Source organism: Bos taurus, chromosome X, assembly GCF_002263795.3.
Source record: "Bos taurus isolate L1 Dominette 01449 registration number 42190680 breed Hereford chromosome X, ARS-UCD2.0, whole genome shotgun sequence".
Classification (NCBI taxonomy): domain Eukaryota; kingdom Metazoa; phylum Chordata; class Mammalia; order Artiodactyla; family Bovidae; genus Bos; species Bos taurus.
In genome coordinates, this window is record NC_037357.1 from 128,104,903 (window position 1) to 128,120,339 (window position 15,437).

The window sequence follows — 15,437 nt, forward strand, 5'->3', positions numbered from 1 at the left end:
AATTGTTAGTGGTGGAGCTGGGATTTGAACCCTAGTCTCCTAAACCCTTGTCTTGTGCGTCTCCTCTATAGGAAGTTTCTCCATAATGAGAAATTAAACTCGCACCATTTTTATTACAGTAGAGGGAGGGAGTTCAAAGACTTAATCAGAGGAGAGATGAACTGTGTAGGTTAAAAGAGGTTTGATAGGATTATACATAACTAGCAAATAATTTTCTTGTTCATAACCCTTACATGTATTAAAAAACATGCTTTCTGGGGGATATAGTGTACAACATGGTGACTATAGTCAATAACACTGTAGTGCATATTTGGAAGTTGCTAAGAGAATAGATCTTAAAAGTTCTCATCACAAGAAAAAAATTCTGTTATGTGTGCTAATAGATAATAACTAGACTTATTGTGATCATTTCCCAATGTATGCAAATACCAAAAAATTATGTTGTACTGGAAACTTATATAATGCTGTATGTGTGTTATACCTGAATTTCAGAAAAATAAATTAATGTAGTTATATACTATTCCTGCCCCACCAAAAGGGCTTCCCAGTTGGCACTAGTGGTAAAGAACTCGCCTGCTAATGCAGAAGATGTAAGAGATGTGGATTTGATCCCTGAGTTGGGAAGATCCCCTGGAGGAGGGCATGGCAACCCACTCCAGTATCCTTGCCTGGAGAATTCCATGGACAGAGGAGCCTGGGGGGCTACAGTCCATGGGGCTGTAAGGAGTCGGATACGACTGAGTGACTTAGTGTGCACACATTCCCCGCCACCAGACCCACCCAAAAAAAGACAAACAAAAACATGCACTTTCTGGTTTCAGTTTTCTTTTTAAGGATTTGAGATGAGCTTCCTTACCTTGGCTTTGGAGGGCTCACGCTTCCAGTGATTACCTTGTTTCTCAAAGTGTGGCCCTTGAACCAGCAGCATCAGCATCACTGGAGAGAGAGAAATGCAGAGTCTCAGACCTCACTCCAGACCTTCTGGTTCAGAATCTGCATTTTAATAAGATTCCCAGGTGATTCACATGCACATTATGATTTGAGAAGCACAGCAGAATACCCCAGAGAAGTGTCAAAATGGAAGCCCAGAAGTGTACTGTTTGTACAGAAAAGGAATTGGGGGAGGAGAGAGGTGCTTCACAAGTCCCATCTCTAGCAAAACTGTGATGTGCAGAAAGTCACTCCTTGGCCCAGTACCTGCTCTCATTTTCTGAGTTCCATTTGCCTTTCTTTTCTGTATCCTTTAAAAAGTTGATTTTTCCAGGATGCCCTCTAGAATTTATTATTTATTTTGCATATGCGGGCTCTCTCATTTTTCCTACCTGGTATAGTCCACATCTCCAGATGAAATTTCTCTCGTGAGCCCCAGAACCCTGTTTCCAACAATGTACTGAGCACCTCTGCCAGGAAGCTATCTGACTGTCTCCAGTGCCTTCATGCCAGAATATCCAGAACTGAGCTTGCCCTACCCACAGCTTCCTATGTCTCGTGTCTCAGATATCCTTAAACAATTCCACCATCAACTCAGCCTCCCAAGCCAGACATCTTCTCTACCCTGATGCCAAAGGTGTCTTCTCCGAACTGCACATCAGATCACAGTGCTGTCTGCTTAACTCTTGAGTGATTCCCGATCACCTATGGAATTATGTCCAACATCTTCCGAGAGATCGAGTTCAAACCCAGAGTGGTCTGGCCCCTTCCTCCGTATCAGATCCTGAGCCCTTGGTTTCGCGCTTCGAGCCTTCCTTCCAGCGCTACTGCATGCTAGTCCCGAAAACGCCTTTGCCCCATGTCTGCCTGTTTGGACATCACTGTGTTTATGAATTCCATCCTGGGCTCCTCCTCCTCTCCTTTCTGTGTTAATTCTTTGAATTTTCCATACTTTTGTCATTCTGTTCATCACACTCTTTTGTAATAATTTGTTTTCATATCTGTGTGATAGATTTGAGGTCCTTGAGGGGAGAGCATCTGTCATTCAGCTTTATGTCTCTAGCTCCCAGCGCCATGTTCATTATTCAATAAGTGTGCAATAAATGCTGGATAGATAAGTCATTAAATGAATGAATTTAGATGCCTGCTACCTGTTTTCCCTTTCTCTTGCCATCCTGTACCTTGCAGTCTCTCAAAAGGCCTCAATATCATCAAGGCATGTGATATTGAATCTTCCTTCTCAAGTGCTAAACCAAAGTGAATCCCAAATCTGTGCTGATATGCTAACAGTAATTAAGCAGTTTGACTGTGTTATTCCCTCTAAGTTATGTTTTAATCTGGGTCTCTCAGAGAAAAGCCTCTTAGACGAAGCACGTTGTAAAAGGCTCCTGATGAAATGTCTGCATGCTAGGGCAAGAGATATACTGAATGGACAAATCTGTCAACTGCTTTCAAGACACTGCCAAAGCCATATAAGAGCTGGCCCTGTTTATCCAACAGATGTTGGAGGTGACACAGTCTAAGACAATACCCTTTTGCTCCTACAGTATGTGAAGAGAGGGAAAGAGACATTTTGCCTCTTGGCTGATGAGAAGAGGACTTCTACACCTTTAGCAAAAGCCAAGTTCAAACCTAGGAATTAGACAAATTGTGACCCATGGGCCAAATCTGTCCACTACATGTTTTTGTAGATAAAGTTTTATTGGAACACACCATCCCTAGTCACTTGTATACTGTCTATGACTGCTTTTGTGCTTCAACAGAAGAGTTGAGTGGTTGAAACAGACATGGTTTGACCCACAAAATCGAAAATATATGCTATCTGGCCTAAGTGTACTGACCCCTGGAGAATCCAAAATGTGATGTCTTCTTGACTTGAAAATTTTGTAATTTAGTGTCTGTCAGGTGCTACTAATTTTAAGAAACGACTTGGACCCCTCACATAAGGACACGGACTCATATACTGTGCAGATACCAACACCATGACGAGATTTGCCAATTTTTAAAAATCAGTTCAGTTCTTGATATCAGTCAATTCAATTCTATACAACTGACAACAACAATAAATCTTAAAACTTCTCTTCACAAGAAAAAAAATTCTGTAACTATGGATGGTGACAGATGTTAAGTAACCTAATGTAGCAATCATTTCCCAATATATACAAATAATCAAATTGTTATGCTGTACACCTGAAACTAATATAATGTGGTGTGTCCATTATACTTCCATAAAAAAGATAAAGAGGATAAAGAGAAGTAACAACTACAAAAATAGTTACAATAGAACCAAACCTGAAAATGTTTCAAATAAAAACATTGTCATTGCTGATGACAGCCTGGAGTGGATGAGTGAGCTATAATTGCATTTGTTTATCTGAAGTTTGTTCATTATAATCATAAACAATCCTAGTTAAGAAACTTGTCCTACAGTCCTCAAGGATTGGGTGCTGTGAAAATAACCTTGTTCAGATATGCCTGAGTTTGTTTCAAATTAAGAAGTACAGAAGCACCTACCATTTTCACAGTAGAAAAAAAATGTTCTCATCACCTGGAACTTTCTGAACGTCTCTTTTCTGCTCTAGGTCCGTTTGTGATGAACACAGATGAAGAGATTTCTCAGGCCATCCTTGATTTCAGAAATGCGAAAAACGGCTTTGAAAGAGCCAAAACCTGGAAATCAAAGATCGGAAACTAGTGACAAGCGTAAGGGCGCTCTGACTGCCTTCTAGAATGTTGCCCTTTGTGACACCCACCCATTTAGTGTATGCAGTTTCCAAGGCCGACTTCGCCAGTGTTTGTAAAGAATTCCACACTCAAGTGATAACATGTTTGTTTTTTTTTTTTTAAATATAGCACTGTGTGTAAGATATTTCCTGGCCCAAGCAAATAAACCTAATTGTTGCTTCTCTAAAAATCGGTGGTCTTCATTTCAACCTAAATTACTAAGCTTCTGTTAAAAAATTTTTATATATGTTTACCTTTCCACAGATGTGTGCCTATTTTGTCATCTTTGTGCCTGTGTGTTTTTTAAAGCATATTTGATTACTTTCTGTGTGTCTCACTGATATAGGTGTGTGAGCATCTGAGGTCTCTTTCTGCAGTGCAGTTTGCATGCCTATGTGCTGGGGTTGGTTTCATGTTACAGGTTATCTGCATTAAAGTAACAGCAGTTCTGAGCGCTTCAGTCAGTTTTCAAAACTGCCCCGCTATTGGTAGGGACACGACAGGATTACGGCCAAGACTTCCCTGCTTTTTCTGCCAAAATCTGTGTCAGATTTAAGACACATGCTCCTGCACGCTTTCATGAGGGTTGTGAAAAAAGTTTGAATCCACAATTGGGTCCCAGCCTTTTGTAGCTGCAAACATTGGTGGCCGCACCACCTCCTTATAAAACAACTTGAACCTGGGCATAGGGTGGAAAGATTTTTTATTTTTTAATTTGCTGGACATGAAATGGATTTAGAGTGCTTTCTCATTTCAAGTAGAAGACATGTCCACTTCCTGATTATTTTTGGAGCATGAGAACATTTACAGTTTTTTTTCATCTCTCTCCCCCTTCCATAAGATTGCACAGAAACGCACCTTGACTAATTGATTTTGATCACAACTGATTACTTGTTTTTCCCTGTGAACTCTTGGGGTTTTGAACTTTCCTTCTGGAGAATGCCTTTTGAACCAGTTTGCTCTAGCTGCCTGATGTCAACTGCTTGGTGATCAGTGGATACTGAATACAGAATATTCAGAATGTACAGACAGTGGGCAGTGGTGAATATTTTCATGATGTCTTCTCTGCAGTTGGTGCAGGGCTCCAGTTATGAACGTGGACCAGTGAAGGTAGGTGAGCTCAATTTTTCATGCGATGCAGATGTCTAAGTTGGCTTATGCAGAGGATGCTTTCTTTGCCCCCACTATTTCTGAGGTAATAGAAAAATGCAGAACACTACCAATAGTGGGTAGGCTATGTCCTGTACTTGTTAATGAGTATTCTGTTTCTTAAGCTTATTCAGATTCTTGCCATGAGTTTTTAAAAATGCTTAGGGTAGGAGGCTTTTGGAGATGTAATAGGACATGAATGGACATTCTGGAATCTTTTCAGATAGGAAAGTTTTCCCCTAACTGTATATGCAGATGGCACAGTAATTTTTTTATTGGAGTATATTTATTTACAATGTTGCATTAATTTCTACTGTACCACAGTGATTTTTCTAAGGAAGCATTGATTTGTTTTTATGACACAGAAAACTTTGTGGGCTGTTTATTTTCAGGTCATCTGTGAACAGCAAACATTCCTTTTTTTAGTTAGTTTAGTTAGTTAACTTCTTCTGTAAATCAAAAACTGCTGTGCTTTCTGCAGACATTTTCTCTCTGGTTTTCCAAATTACCCTTTCTACCATGTAGAAAAATCTTTTTGTGGACGTCGTTTTGGTCCTTTGCTTTTTGAAATGTGTGTAAAACTCAGCCATAATCGAATATTGGATTCTATCAGTAAGCATCAAATAGAATCCAATGAATTGAGAGTAATACAAAAAAATTGACTGGGATGTGACTGACTGAGCATGATTTCACCCAGTTTTATGCATTTCACAGTTTATATTGCTGTTCTCAGCTTTTGATTTTGAAAATGGTTAAGATATAATCGCTTTGACCAAAGTGGTGCTAAATCATTATTGATTTAAGAATCTCTGGCCATGAACAATCAACGTGGACTTGAGTTTTTGTAGCTGTTGTTAGGACGTGCATTTTCAGTAAGGGTGATATCGCCCCCAACAGGGGAAAATTGCCCTTGGGGATGAAAACGTCTTACTCTTTTGTATAAAGCACAGATGTACATACAGTAGAGAAAGAGATACGCTGTATTTCTGGGAAGATTGACCTCTGTGTTAGAGGTAGAGAGCCACCTTGCCAGCAAGCAACACCTTTCCAACTTTCCAAATTCCAAACGGACACGAGAGGGATCACAGTCGTTCAGCTCCACTTCAGTGCCACCAGCCTGGAGTTGGGATCTCAGTGGCAGATTGCAGGTAAACTGGAATCCCATTTTGAGCCTCAGGGACAGGACGTGAAATGAGACTTGTTTGAAGCAAGTAAGGCTTTTCAGGCTGTTCAGCTGTTTTTAAGTCCATAAAACTCAGGACTCCTTTAGGTGTGTTTGGTTTATGGAGGTTCCTACCCACCTCCAGGCCCCACATGGGGTTTTAAAATATTTTCATTTTACTTTGAAACTTCAGTTGCCTCGGTATAAGAGGAGACTGAATAGTTGGAAAGAAGTCATATCCTTTAGGTTGTTCAGCTCTTTTAAACAGCAAAGACACAATTCTTCAGTTGTCCTGGGCACAGTGAGGTTTTAAATGTATCAGGGACTTCCCTGGTGGTCCAGTGGTTAGGACTCAGTGCTGTCACTGCCAAGGGCCCAAGTTCAATTCCTGGTCAGGGAACTAAGATCCCATAAGCCATGTGACATGGCCAAAAAAAGTTTCAGATTTACTGCCAGAAGTTTTATTAATTGTATTAAACAGTTTATTTAATAGGGCACTAGAAGAAAGCAGTTGAATTTGAATGTGATAGAAAATACGTCTTTACACAGGGAACATGCAGTGTTATATGCTTAGTGATACCATTAGCAATTTTTTTCATATATATCCAGATTGCCTTCAAAAAGGGAAGCTCTGTATAGTGAGCTTTGATCCACCCAACACCTAGCTCAATTAAATCTTTCTGATGTGAAGAAAAGACGTGCATACAGTTGCACAGATGTGAGTGGGTGGTGAAGGCTCAGGAGGTACATTGTACTGGTTATTATACTTTTTCTTTCCCCCCATAGTTTTTTCTTAAGAGACAAATCCAAGAAGAAATATGTTTCTTAATGTTCTTCTTGTTTAAATCAAAATTTACCATGAAAGCATACTCAGGGTGGTAATGGTTTGGACACTGGAATATGAATGTATTTTGTGCTTGTTGAGATAAAACTATTTTATTTATTATAAGATGTGTCCAGGGTCCTCCTTGGTGGCCGGTCCCTGAGTGTGATCTCTAACCTTCCTCTCTGCTGACTACCTCTTTTTCTGAAAGGTTGCCCTTCACCCAGTCTTCACTTTCTAGCCTTGAACATTCTGCTGTTTTTTCAGCTTAGACTAGCAGTGCCTGTAGTACAGTTATACGAGTCTGTATATATTCTTTTTCCTGCAATAACTGTGCAAACGGCTGCCAGCATCCCCGACAGTTGTGCTCACTGCCATTTGAGTATAAGGCCTCCTGATTTCATTAGTCTTGCCACTTGTACTTAGCTGTTTGGGGTCAGCAGTGCCTGGAATTTGTGAACTGAGAAAAATCTGCTGGAAAGTCTCAAATCTACTGTTTAGGTGATAAGTTTTTCAATCTGAGCAGAATATGTTTTCTTCTAGAAATAAGATTAACCCAATCCCTCTTTCTGACTCACTAGTATAATCAGAGTAACCATCTAGATTTGGGATTTATTTCTGTCTGTTCTCTCCAGCTTTTATATATGTTGGGGTAGTCATGTACAGTTGCATAGGGCGTGCAGTGCACAACTCTAGGACCCTCCATCCACCTGGTCTCATATCTGTATATGGTAACTTTGGGTACAGTATTGTACACTCTGGGCTTTTGATTAATAAATATCTGCAACCTCACTGTCCTGTCATTTGCATCCATCTTCTGGCCAGTACTATTTCTAGTATATTTGATAAGCATTTCTTGTCACCAGGAATCTTGGCACCCCCTTAAGTCACTAAGGGAAGCCATCTGCCATAAATCTTTTCAAAGTCACCGAGGCAGACATTCCGATAGAAGTGACAAAGGGTTCATTCCGGGTCCTGGTAGGTTTGGCTAACTCTTTTCTGATAAAATTGGTTTCCTTCTCCCCTGTGCTACCTTCCAGCCCCCTCTTTCATAACCTCACTGGCAGGAGAATATTGTTGAGTGGTAGAGTCATTCAGACTCTGCCTAAGACGGGAACAAGTCCAAGACCCACAGGAATGTAGGGCACCTCTAACTTCCATGAGAAGCCACATGGCTCGCAAATTTATAACCTTGTGTCACTTGTCTTCCCCTGAAATCATCTCTAGAGGTGATTGAATAACAAAGACTGAGGTGCACCTTCCATATTTAACTCCAGGAAGCAGACTGGCCCTCATTGGCCTCCGTAGGTTATGCGCAAGGAAGTCCTTTGACTTTGCTGCTAGTCAGATGGCCTGGTGAGCTCATGTCCGGTTTCCTCTCAGGCATAGTCCTTGGCACAAAGGACATTTGAAATGTTTTCCATTAATTTCTTCTTCATTTATGACCATATAGGTAAATGTATTGAATTACATGCTTCTGTACACAGAGGTCTTCTCTCCTAGTCAGTCACTTTTAACTGGTGGGGAAAACTTTATAGCACTTGAGCCTGTTATTGCTATTCAGGATATAGTAGAACCCCCTGTATCTTACAGTGTGAATATAGTACTTCCATGTATGACTTAGGTTTTTATTTTAAAAAATCTGATTGGACTCTGTGGGAGAGGGAGAGGGTGGGATGATTTGGGAGAATGGCATTGAAACATGTATAATATCATATATGAAACGAGTCGCCAGTCCAGGTTCGATGCACGATACTGGATGCTTGGGGCTGGTGCACTGGGATGACCCAGAGGGATGGTATGGAGAGGGAGGAGGGAGGAAGGTTCAGGATGGGGAACACAGGTATACCTGTGGTGGATTCATGTTGATAGATGGCAAAACCAATACAATATTGTAAAGTTAAAAAATAAAAAAAAATAATTAAAAGATAAAAAAATTTAAAAATCTGATTTGGACTTGTGGATTAACGTTTAGTATAGACCCTTAAAAGCTCTAGAAAAAAATCACATGAAAGCTGCGTGTTGAGCGAATTTGATTAAGGAACCGCTCTTGGGACAAGCTTATAAAGACAGTTTGTGGAATGAAAATGTAGTATTTGGACACGTGCGTGCTTCCTTGTAGAGTGTAACGTAGGGTGCTCTGGAACTCCCAGGCACATTTTTGTAACCACAGTGGCCCGGAGGTGCTCGAGAAAGGGGGACACAGGTGACAGTAACATTGCTTCCGGGCACATTTCTAAGCTCAGCTCTTTCCTACCACTTGAGATTAGTAGAGATGGTGGGGAACTATCCACAGTTGGGAATATGATTGAGATGAGGTGAGATGAGACATTTGTTCTTTGGTTGCTTTTATGGTGAGAAGTCCTTTTTTCTCCCTCCTTTACCACTGGTTCTGGTACTAATTAGTTTCTGGTAGAAACTAATAGTTTCTACCAAGATACTAAGATGTTATAAAGCAAAGATACTCTGAGGGCCCCCTGCATCCTAAGTTTGTCTTGACAGGTGGTGATGTTCTATTCCCAAAGGCTCTCCCTTGCCTCTCCTTCGAACTTTCCAGTATTTGACAATTGATTTGTTTATTTATTGAGCATCTACTATGTCGAATGCAGCAGGAAATAAGGCAGTGTTTCAGCTCTCGTGGAACTTACATTCCAAGTGTGGCAGGTGAAGGCAGGCAACATGCACGCCTGGAGCATGTCAGGGGTAAAGAGTGCCATGAAGAAGATCAACAAGGGGACAGACACAGAGGGATGGGTCGGCGGAGACTTCTCTGATTTCTTTTCATGTGTGTGGACCTCTGGAGGAAGTGAGGGGGCAGTGGTTGTGATGAGGGAAGGGCGTGGTTTTGTGTGTTTAGGTATTAGCCAGGGGCCAGTGTGGCTGGAGTAGAGAGTGGAGGCCAGAACCGCAGCTTCTGAGGTTGGAGAAATAGCCTGGGCATGTCACATAGAAAGGATGAGATGGTTGGATAGCCTTACCGACTCAAATGGACATGAGTTTGAACAAGCTCCAGGAGATGGGAAGGGAAGCCTGCTGTGCTGCATCCATGGGGTCGCGAAGAGTCAGACGTGACTTAGTGACTGGACAACAACAACAATCACCTAGAGTGTGGCTGTGTTCCAGTAAAACTTCACGGACACTGAAATTTGAATCGTGTATCATTTCCATGCATCATGAAATAGTCTTCTCATTTGTAGTCTTCTCCTAAAATGATAGGAAGGAATTCTTAGCTCACAGACCATACAAAAAGAGACGGCAGGCTGGATTTGGCCCACAGGTCATAGTTGGCAAAACCTGATCTGTGTCTATTTTATCTTCTTCATAGACTGTATCGGACCTGACATTTTTTATTTGCTTGTGTATAGGGTAGGACACATCACTTCTGGTCACAACCTCTTTGACCCCCTGCCCCATCCAACCACCAGGGGCTAGAAAGTGCAAGCCTTCCCTGTGCTCAGAAGGTAGAAAGCTGGAACTCCTTAGTTAGTATTCATGACTAACCCACACAACTCTGGTCAGTTCTAAGTGTTTCTGAACATACCACTGAGATGGGAGGTGACTGTGGTTGGACACTGGGGTAGAATCATGGAAGGAAGTAAGACACGTGGGTTTCTTTATGCTGCTCAGGAGGCTCCTTTTTCCTGGAAAAGGCAAGCTGTACATTTAGTTCAGTGAACATTTGTGGAATGTCCACTGTGTGCCAGGCACATGACTGGAAATGACATTTTTATAAAATAAAGATGTCTCAGTTATTTGCATGTCTTACCAGCAGCCAAGGAGCTCAACTTGGCCTGTGAGAAGGATAATTTTAGTGCCTGAAACCTTAGGTAATAATGAAAGTTTTAATGAGTCTCTTTCTGTCATTCATTGTCATCTAAATAATTATACCACTCCTATCTTTGAGAAAAGTATTGCTTTCCTAAAATCTAGGTTTGCCTGAAATTATTTCTGGAGAAAAAATGACATGTCGAATATTGCGATGGCAGAGATTTTGTTACTTATGGTTCCATTCTGGAGGGAGTTGGCAAGAATGTGATTTTGATTGAAGGAATTCCCTGAGTTCATCTGTATAAGAGACCCTCTGAAAAGAACTGTTCATAACTTGCTTCATAACTGTCCTGTCACAGCAAGACTAGAGATCACTGGGCATCTCAGACAATGCAGAGGTTGTAGGTGAGGAAGAGGAAAGCTGTGGATGCTGACATGGGACCACTGCATCTTTAGGAGAAAGATGAAAATTAAGCATCCTGGGCTGACTGCCAGTTGCATGGCAAAGGGCTGCCTAATAAAAAGGAGGAGAGGTTTGGCATAAAGATCCTCTGTCCACCCAGCAGATTATGTTTTACTTAGGCTGACATACAGCTGTAGAAGTCACAATAATGCAATGTGACAATCCAGTCCAAATTTCAATGGTTTAAAACATTGATAACCCGCATTACTGTGGCTGAGCTGGGAGTCAGGATCAAGGCAGAAACCACAGGTCGAGTATGGGTCTGCCCCACGTAACTCTCATCTGCCTGGATAAGTGGGCCAGAAGGGACACATAGTTGCTGTGATGGCAGAAGTGTAGGAGAGCTATGTAGTCACAAATGCATTTCAACACTCTGCCTGCATCATGTCTTATAACATCCCATTGGTCGAAGCAGGTCACGTGGCCCAACATCAGTGGGGCTGAGAAACATACTTGTCTCTTGGAGGAGACAGGTGGAGGCAGTGAAATTGTTTTTAACAATAACCTAATTACCATAAAGGCTTCACATTGTTTCCTTAGATGTTGGGCCCTTCATCTTTGAGATCAGTGATAAAGAGACTGTAACAGATCTCCCCAGGGATATATTCTCCTGGGGTTATTCAGAGCATCCTTTTAGAGTTTTGCCACTCAAGCCCATCCCACACTAATTTTCCCCCACATGTCCTAAGCATAGATGCATCCAGTGGAGCAGAGATATTAGCATGGAGCATGAATTTAAAACATGTAAAGGGAAGCATATGCCCTTCCCTGCATGCTAGACAATTTGGCTGGGGAGAAACCGTCCTGCAGTACTCATCAAATTGGAGAATGTAGAGGTCCCAGACACCTTAGCCATCTAGTATCCCCTTAAAATACCCAGACAGCTATGCACACACACTCGCACAAATGTACACATGTACACATTTATACTTTCTGTGAGTCTGTAGTTCTTTCCTTAGTCTAAGTTTAATTAAACACCCTGGTTTCTCACATTTATACATTTAAATATAGAACTGCATGAGTCAAAGAACCACCAGTAGCGTGAGGCCCCACCAAAGGGCCGTGTTTCTAGATTTCAGAGCAACAGGACCAGGCCTTCAGCTGGCTCCGTCTACATCATTATGAGCAAACGTGCATTCTCCTCCCTGCCCTCAGTTGGCATGGCCCACACTATTAGGTGTCATCTGTAGTGGGGAAGGCTGGACTCTAATGACAAAGCACAAAGGTTTAAGAAGTGGGTGGTTTTTCCTTCACTCATCTGTAAAGACCTATGTAAGCCTGGGTACTTGAAAATTGGCATTTCATCTGAAAATACATCCCAGAAATATTTAAAACAGATATTTACCCTGCAAAAGCTTTTCTCTTTTAAATTTTTATTTACTATGGTTGGAGTGGCCCTATCTTGCTCTTTTCAAACTCAACTCGAGTTGCTCAGGGAAATCAAGGCCCATGAAACACCTCTGAATCCCAACACAGGACCAGATGCCCCACCCCTGAGAAAGGAAGGAAAGGCAGTGAATGTTAGCACGTGCCTCCTCTGCATCTGAACCTTTCCTACTTATGGCCCTCAGTAATCTCCACATCGGCGATATCAGGAGCTTTGCATTCTGAAATGAGGAAACCATGACTTAAGGAAATTCAATAATTCACCCTCAGTCAAATAGCTAAAAAGGAGCAGTGCCTGGATTCAAACCCAGCTTACTTTATGTTTTTAAAGTTATTCTATGGCAAAGATTATCGTTTTTCCCATTTGATGTGCTGTTCTGTGAATTTTAACACAGAGATTTCTGTGACCACCACCATAATCAAGATACAGAAAAAATTCCTTTATGCTACTCTTCAATCTATGCCTCAATCAGCAATGCTGCAGAAGCTGAATTCAAATGGCTCTGTGAAGACCCACAAGACCTTCTAGAACCAACACCAAAAAAAGATGACCTTTTCATCATAGGGGACTGGAATGCAAAAGTAGGGAGTCAAGAGATACCCGGAGTAAAGGCAAGTTTGGCCTTGGAGTACAAAATCAAGCAAGGCAAAGGCTAATAGAGTTTTGCCAAGAGAACATACTTGTCATAGCAAACACCCTCTTCCAACAACACAAGAGATGACTCTACACATGGACATCACCAGGTGATCAACAATGAAATGAGACTGATTATATTCTTTGCAGCCAAAGATGGAGAAGCTCTACACAGTCAGCAAAAACAAGACCGGGAGCTGACTGTGGCTCAGATCATCAGCTCCTTATTGCAAAATTCAGGCTTAAACTGAATAAAGTATGGAAAACCACTGGCCATTCAGGTATGACCTAAATCAAATCCCTTATGATTATACAGTGGGGGTGATGAATAGATTCAAGAGATTAGATCTGATAGACAGAATGCCTGAAGAACTATGAATGGAAGTTCATAATATTGTACAGGAGGCAAGTGACCAAAACCATCCCAAAGAAAAAGAAATGCAAGGTGGCAAAGTGGCTGTCTGAGGAGGCTTTACACATAGCTGAGAAAAGAACAGAAACAAAAGGCAAAGGAGAAAGGGAAATATATACGCAGCTGAATGCAGAGTTCCAGAGAATAGCAAGGAAAGATAAGAAAGCCTGCTTAAGTGAACAGTGCAAAGAAATAGAGGAAGACAATATAATGGGGAAGACTAGAGATCTCTTCAAGAAAATTGGAGATACCAAGGGAACATTTCATGCAAAGATGGACTCAATAAAGGACAGAAATGGCAAGGATCTAACAGAAGCAGAAGAGATTAAGAAGAGGTGGCAAGAATACATAGCAGAACTATACAAAAAAGATCTTAACCTGGATAACCAAGATGGTGTGGTCACTCACCTAGAGGCAGACATCCTGGAGTGTGAAATCAAGTGGGTCATAGGAAGCATAACTACAAACAAAGCTAGTGGAGGTGATGGAATTCCAGCTAAGCTATTTGAAATCCTAAGATGAGATCAGATCAGATCAGTCACTCAGTCATATCCGACTCTTTGTGACCCCATGAATCGCAGCACGCCAGGCCTCCCTGTCCATCACCAACTCACGGAGTTCACTCAGACTCACGTCCATCGAGTCAGTGATGCCATCCAGCCATCTCATCCTCTGTCGTCCCCTTCTCTTCCTGCCCCCAATTCCTCCCAGCATCAGAGACTTTTCCAATGAGTCAACTCTTCACATGAGGTGGCCAAAGTACTGGAGTTTCAGCTTTAGCATCATTCCTTCCAAAGAAATCCCAGGGCTGATCTCCTTCAGAATGGACTGGTTGGATCTCCTTGCAGTCCAAGGGACTCTCAAGAGTCTTCTCCAACACCACAGTTCAAAAGCATCAACTCTTCGGCACTCAGCCTTCTTCACAGTCCAGCTCTCACATCCATACATGACCACAGGAAAAACCATAGCCTTGACTAGACGAACCTTTGTTGGCAAAGTAATATCTCTGCTTTTCAATATGCTATCTAGGTTGGTCATAACTTTCCTTCCAAGGAGTAAGCGTCTTTTAATTTCATGGCTGCAGTCACCATCTGCAGTGATTTTGGGGCCCAGAAAAATAAAGTCTGACACTGTTTCCACTGTTTCCCCATCTATTTCCCATGAAGTGATGGGACCGGATGCCATGATCTTCGTTTTCTGAATGTTGAGCTTTAAGCCAACTTTTTCACTCTCCACTTTCACTTTCATCAAGAGGCTTTTGAGTTCCTCTTCACTTTCTGCCATAAGGGTGGTGTCATCTGCATATCTGAGGTTATTGATATTTCTCCCGGCAGTCTTGATTCCAGTTTGTGTTTCTTCCAGCCCAGCGTTTCTTATGATGTACTCTGCATATAAGTTAAATAAACAGGGTGACAATATACAGCCTTGACGAACTCCTTTTCCTATTTGGAACCAGCCTGTTGTTCCATGTCCAGTTCTAATTGTTACTTCCTGACCTGCATACAGGTTTCTCAAGAGGCAGGTCAGGTGGTCTGATATTCCCATCTCTTTCAGAATTTTCCACAGTTTATTGTGATCCATACCGTCAAAGGCTTTGGCATAGTCAATAAAGCAGAAATAGATGTTTTTCTGGAACTCTCTTGCTTTTTCGATGATCCAGCGGATGTTGGCAATTTGATCTCTGGTTCCTCTGCCTTTTCTAAAACCAGCTTGAACATCTGGAAGTTCACAGTTCACATATTGCTGAAGCCTGGCTTGGAGAATTTTAAGTATTACTTTACTAGCGTGTGAGATGAGTGCAATTGTGTGGTAGTTTGAGCATTCTTTGGCATTGCCTTTCTTTGGGATTGGAATGAAAACTGACATTTTCCAGTCCTGTAGCCACTGCTAAGTTTTCCAAATTTGCTGGCATATTGAGTGCAGCACTTTCACAGCATCGTCTTTCAGGATTGGAAATAACTCCACTGGAATTCCATCACCTCCACT

The 15,437-nt window shown here is 41.7% G+C and overlaps 2 protein-coding genes across 6 annotated transcripts in view; both read left to right on the forward strand.

Moving 5' to 3' along the window:
• The window catches only part of PIR (pirin), a 98,110-nt gene extending 94,266 nt beyond the window's left edge, over positions 1-3,844 (forward strand). For all 4 annotated transcript variants that reach the window (NM_001102358.1, XM_010822204.2, XM_059883586.1 and 1 more), the window contains 1 exon segment: positions 3,513-3,844. In NM_001102358.1, the coding sequence (NP_001095828.1) occupies positions 3,513-3,625 (113 nt within the window). In that variant the 3' untranslated portion in view covers positions 3,626-3,844.
• A 391-nt stretch (positions 3,845-4,235) lies between these two features.
• The window catches only part of VEGFD (vascular endothelial growth factor D), a 46,882-nt gene continuing 35,680 nt past the window's right edge, over positions 4,236-15,437 (forward strand). Inside the window, 1 exon segment of one of the 2 annotated variants that reach the window (NM_001101043.2) lies at positions 4,236-4,764. In NM_001101043.2, the coding sequence (NP_001094513.1) occupies positions 4,675-4,764 (90 nt within the window). In that variant the 5' untranslated portion in view covers positions 4,236-4,674. 2 annotated transcript variants of the gene reach the window in all.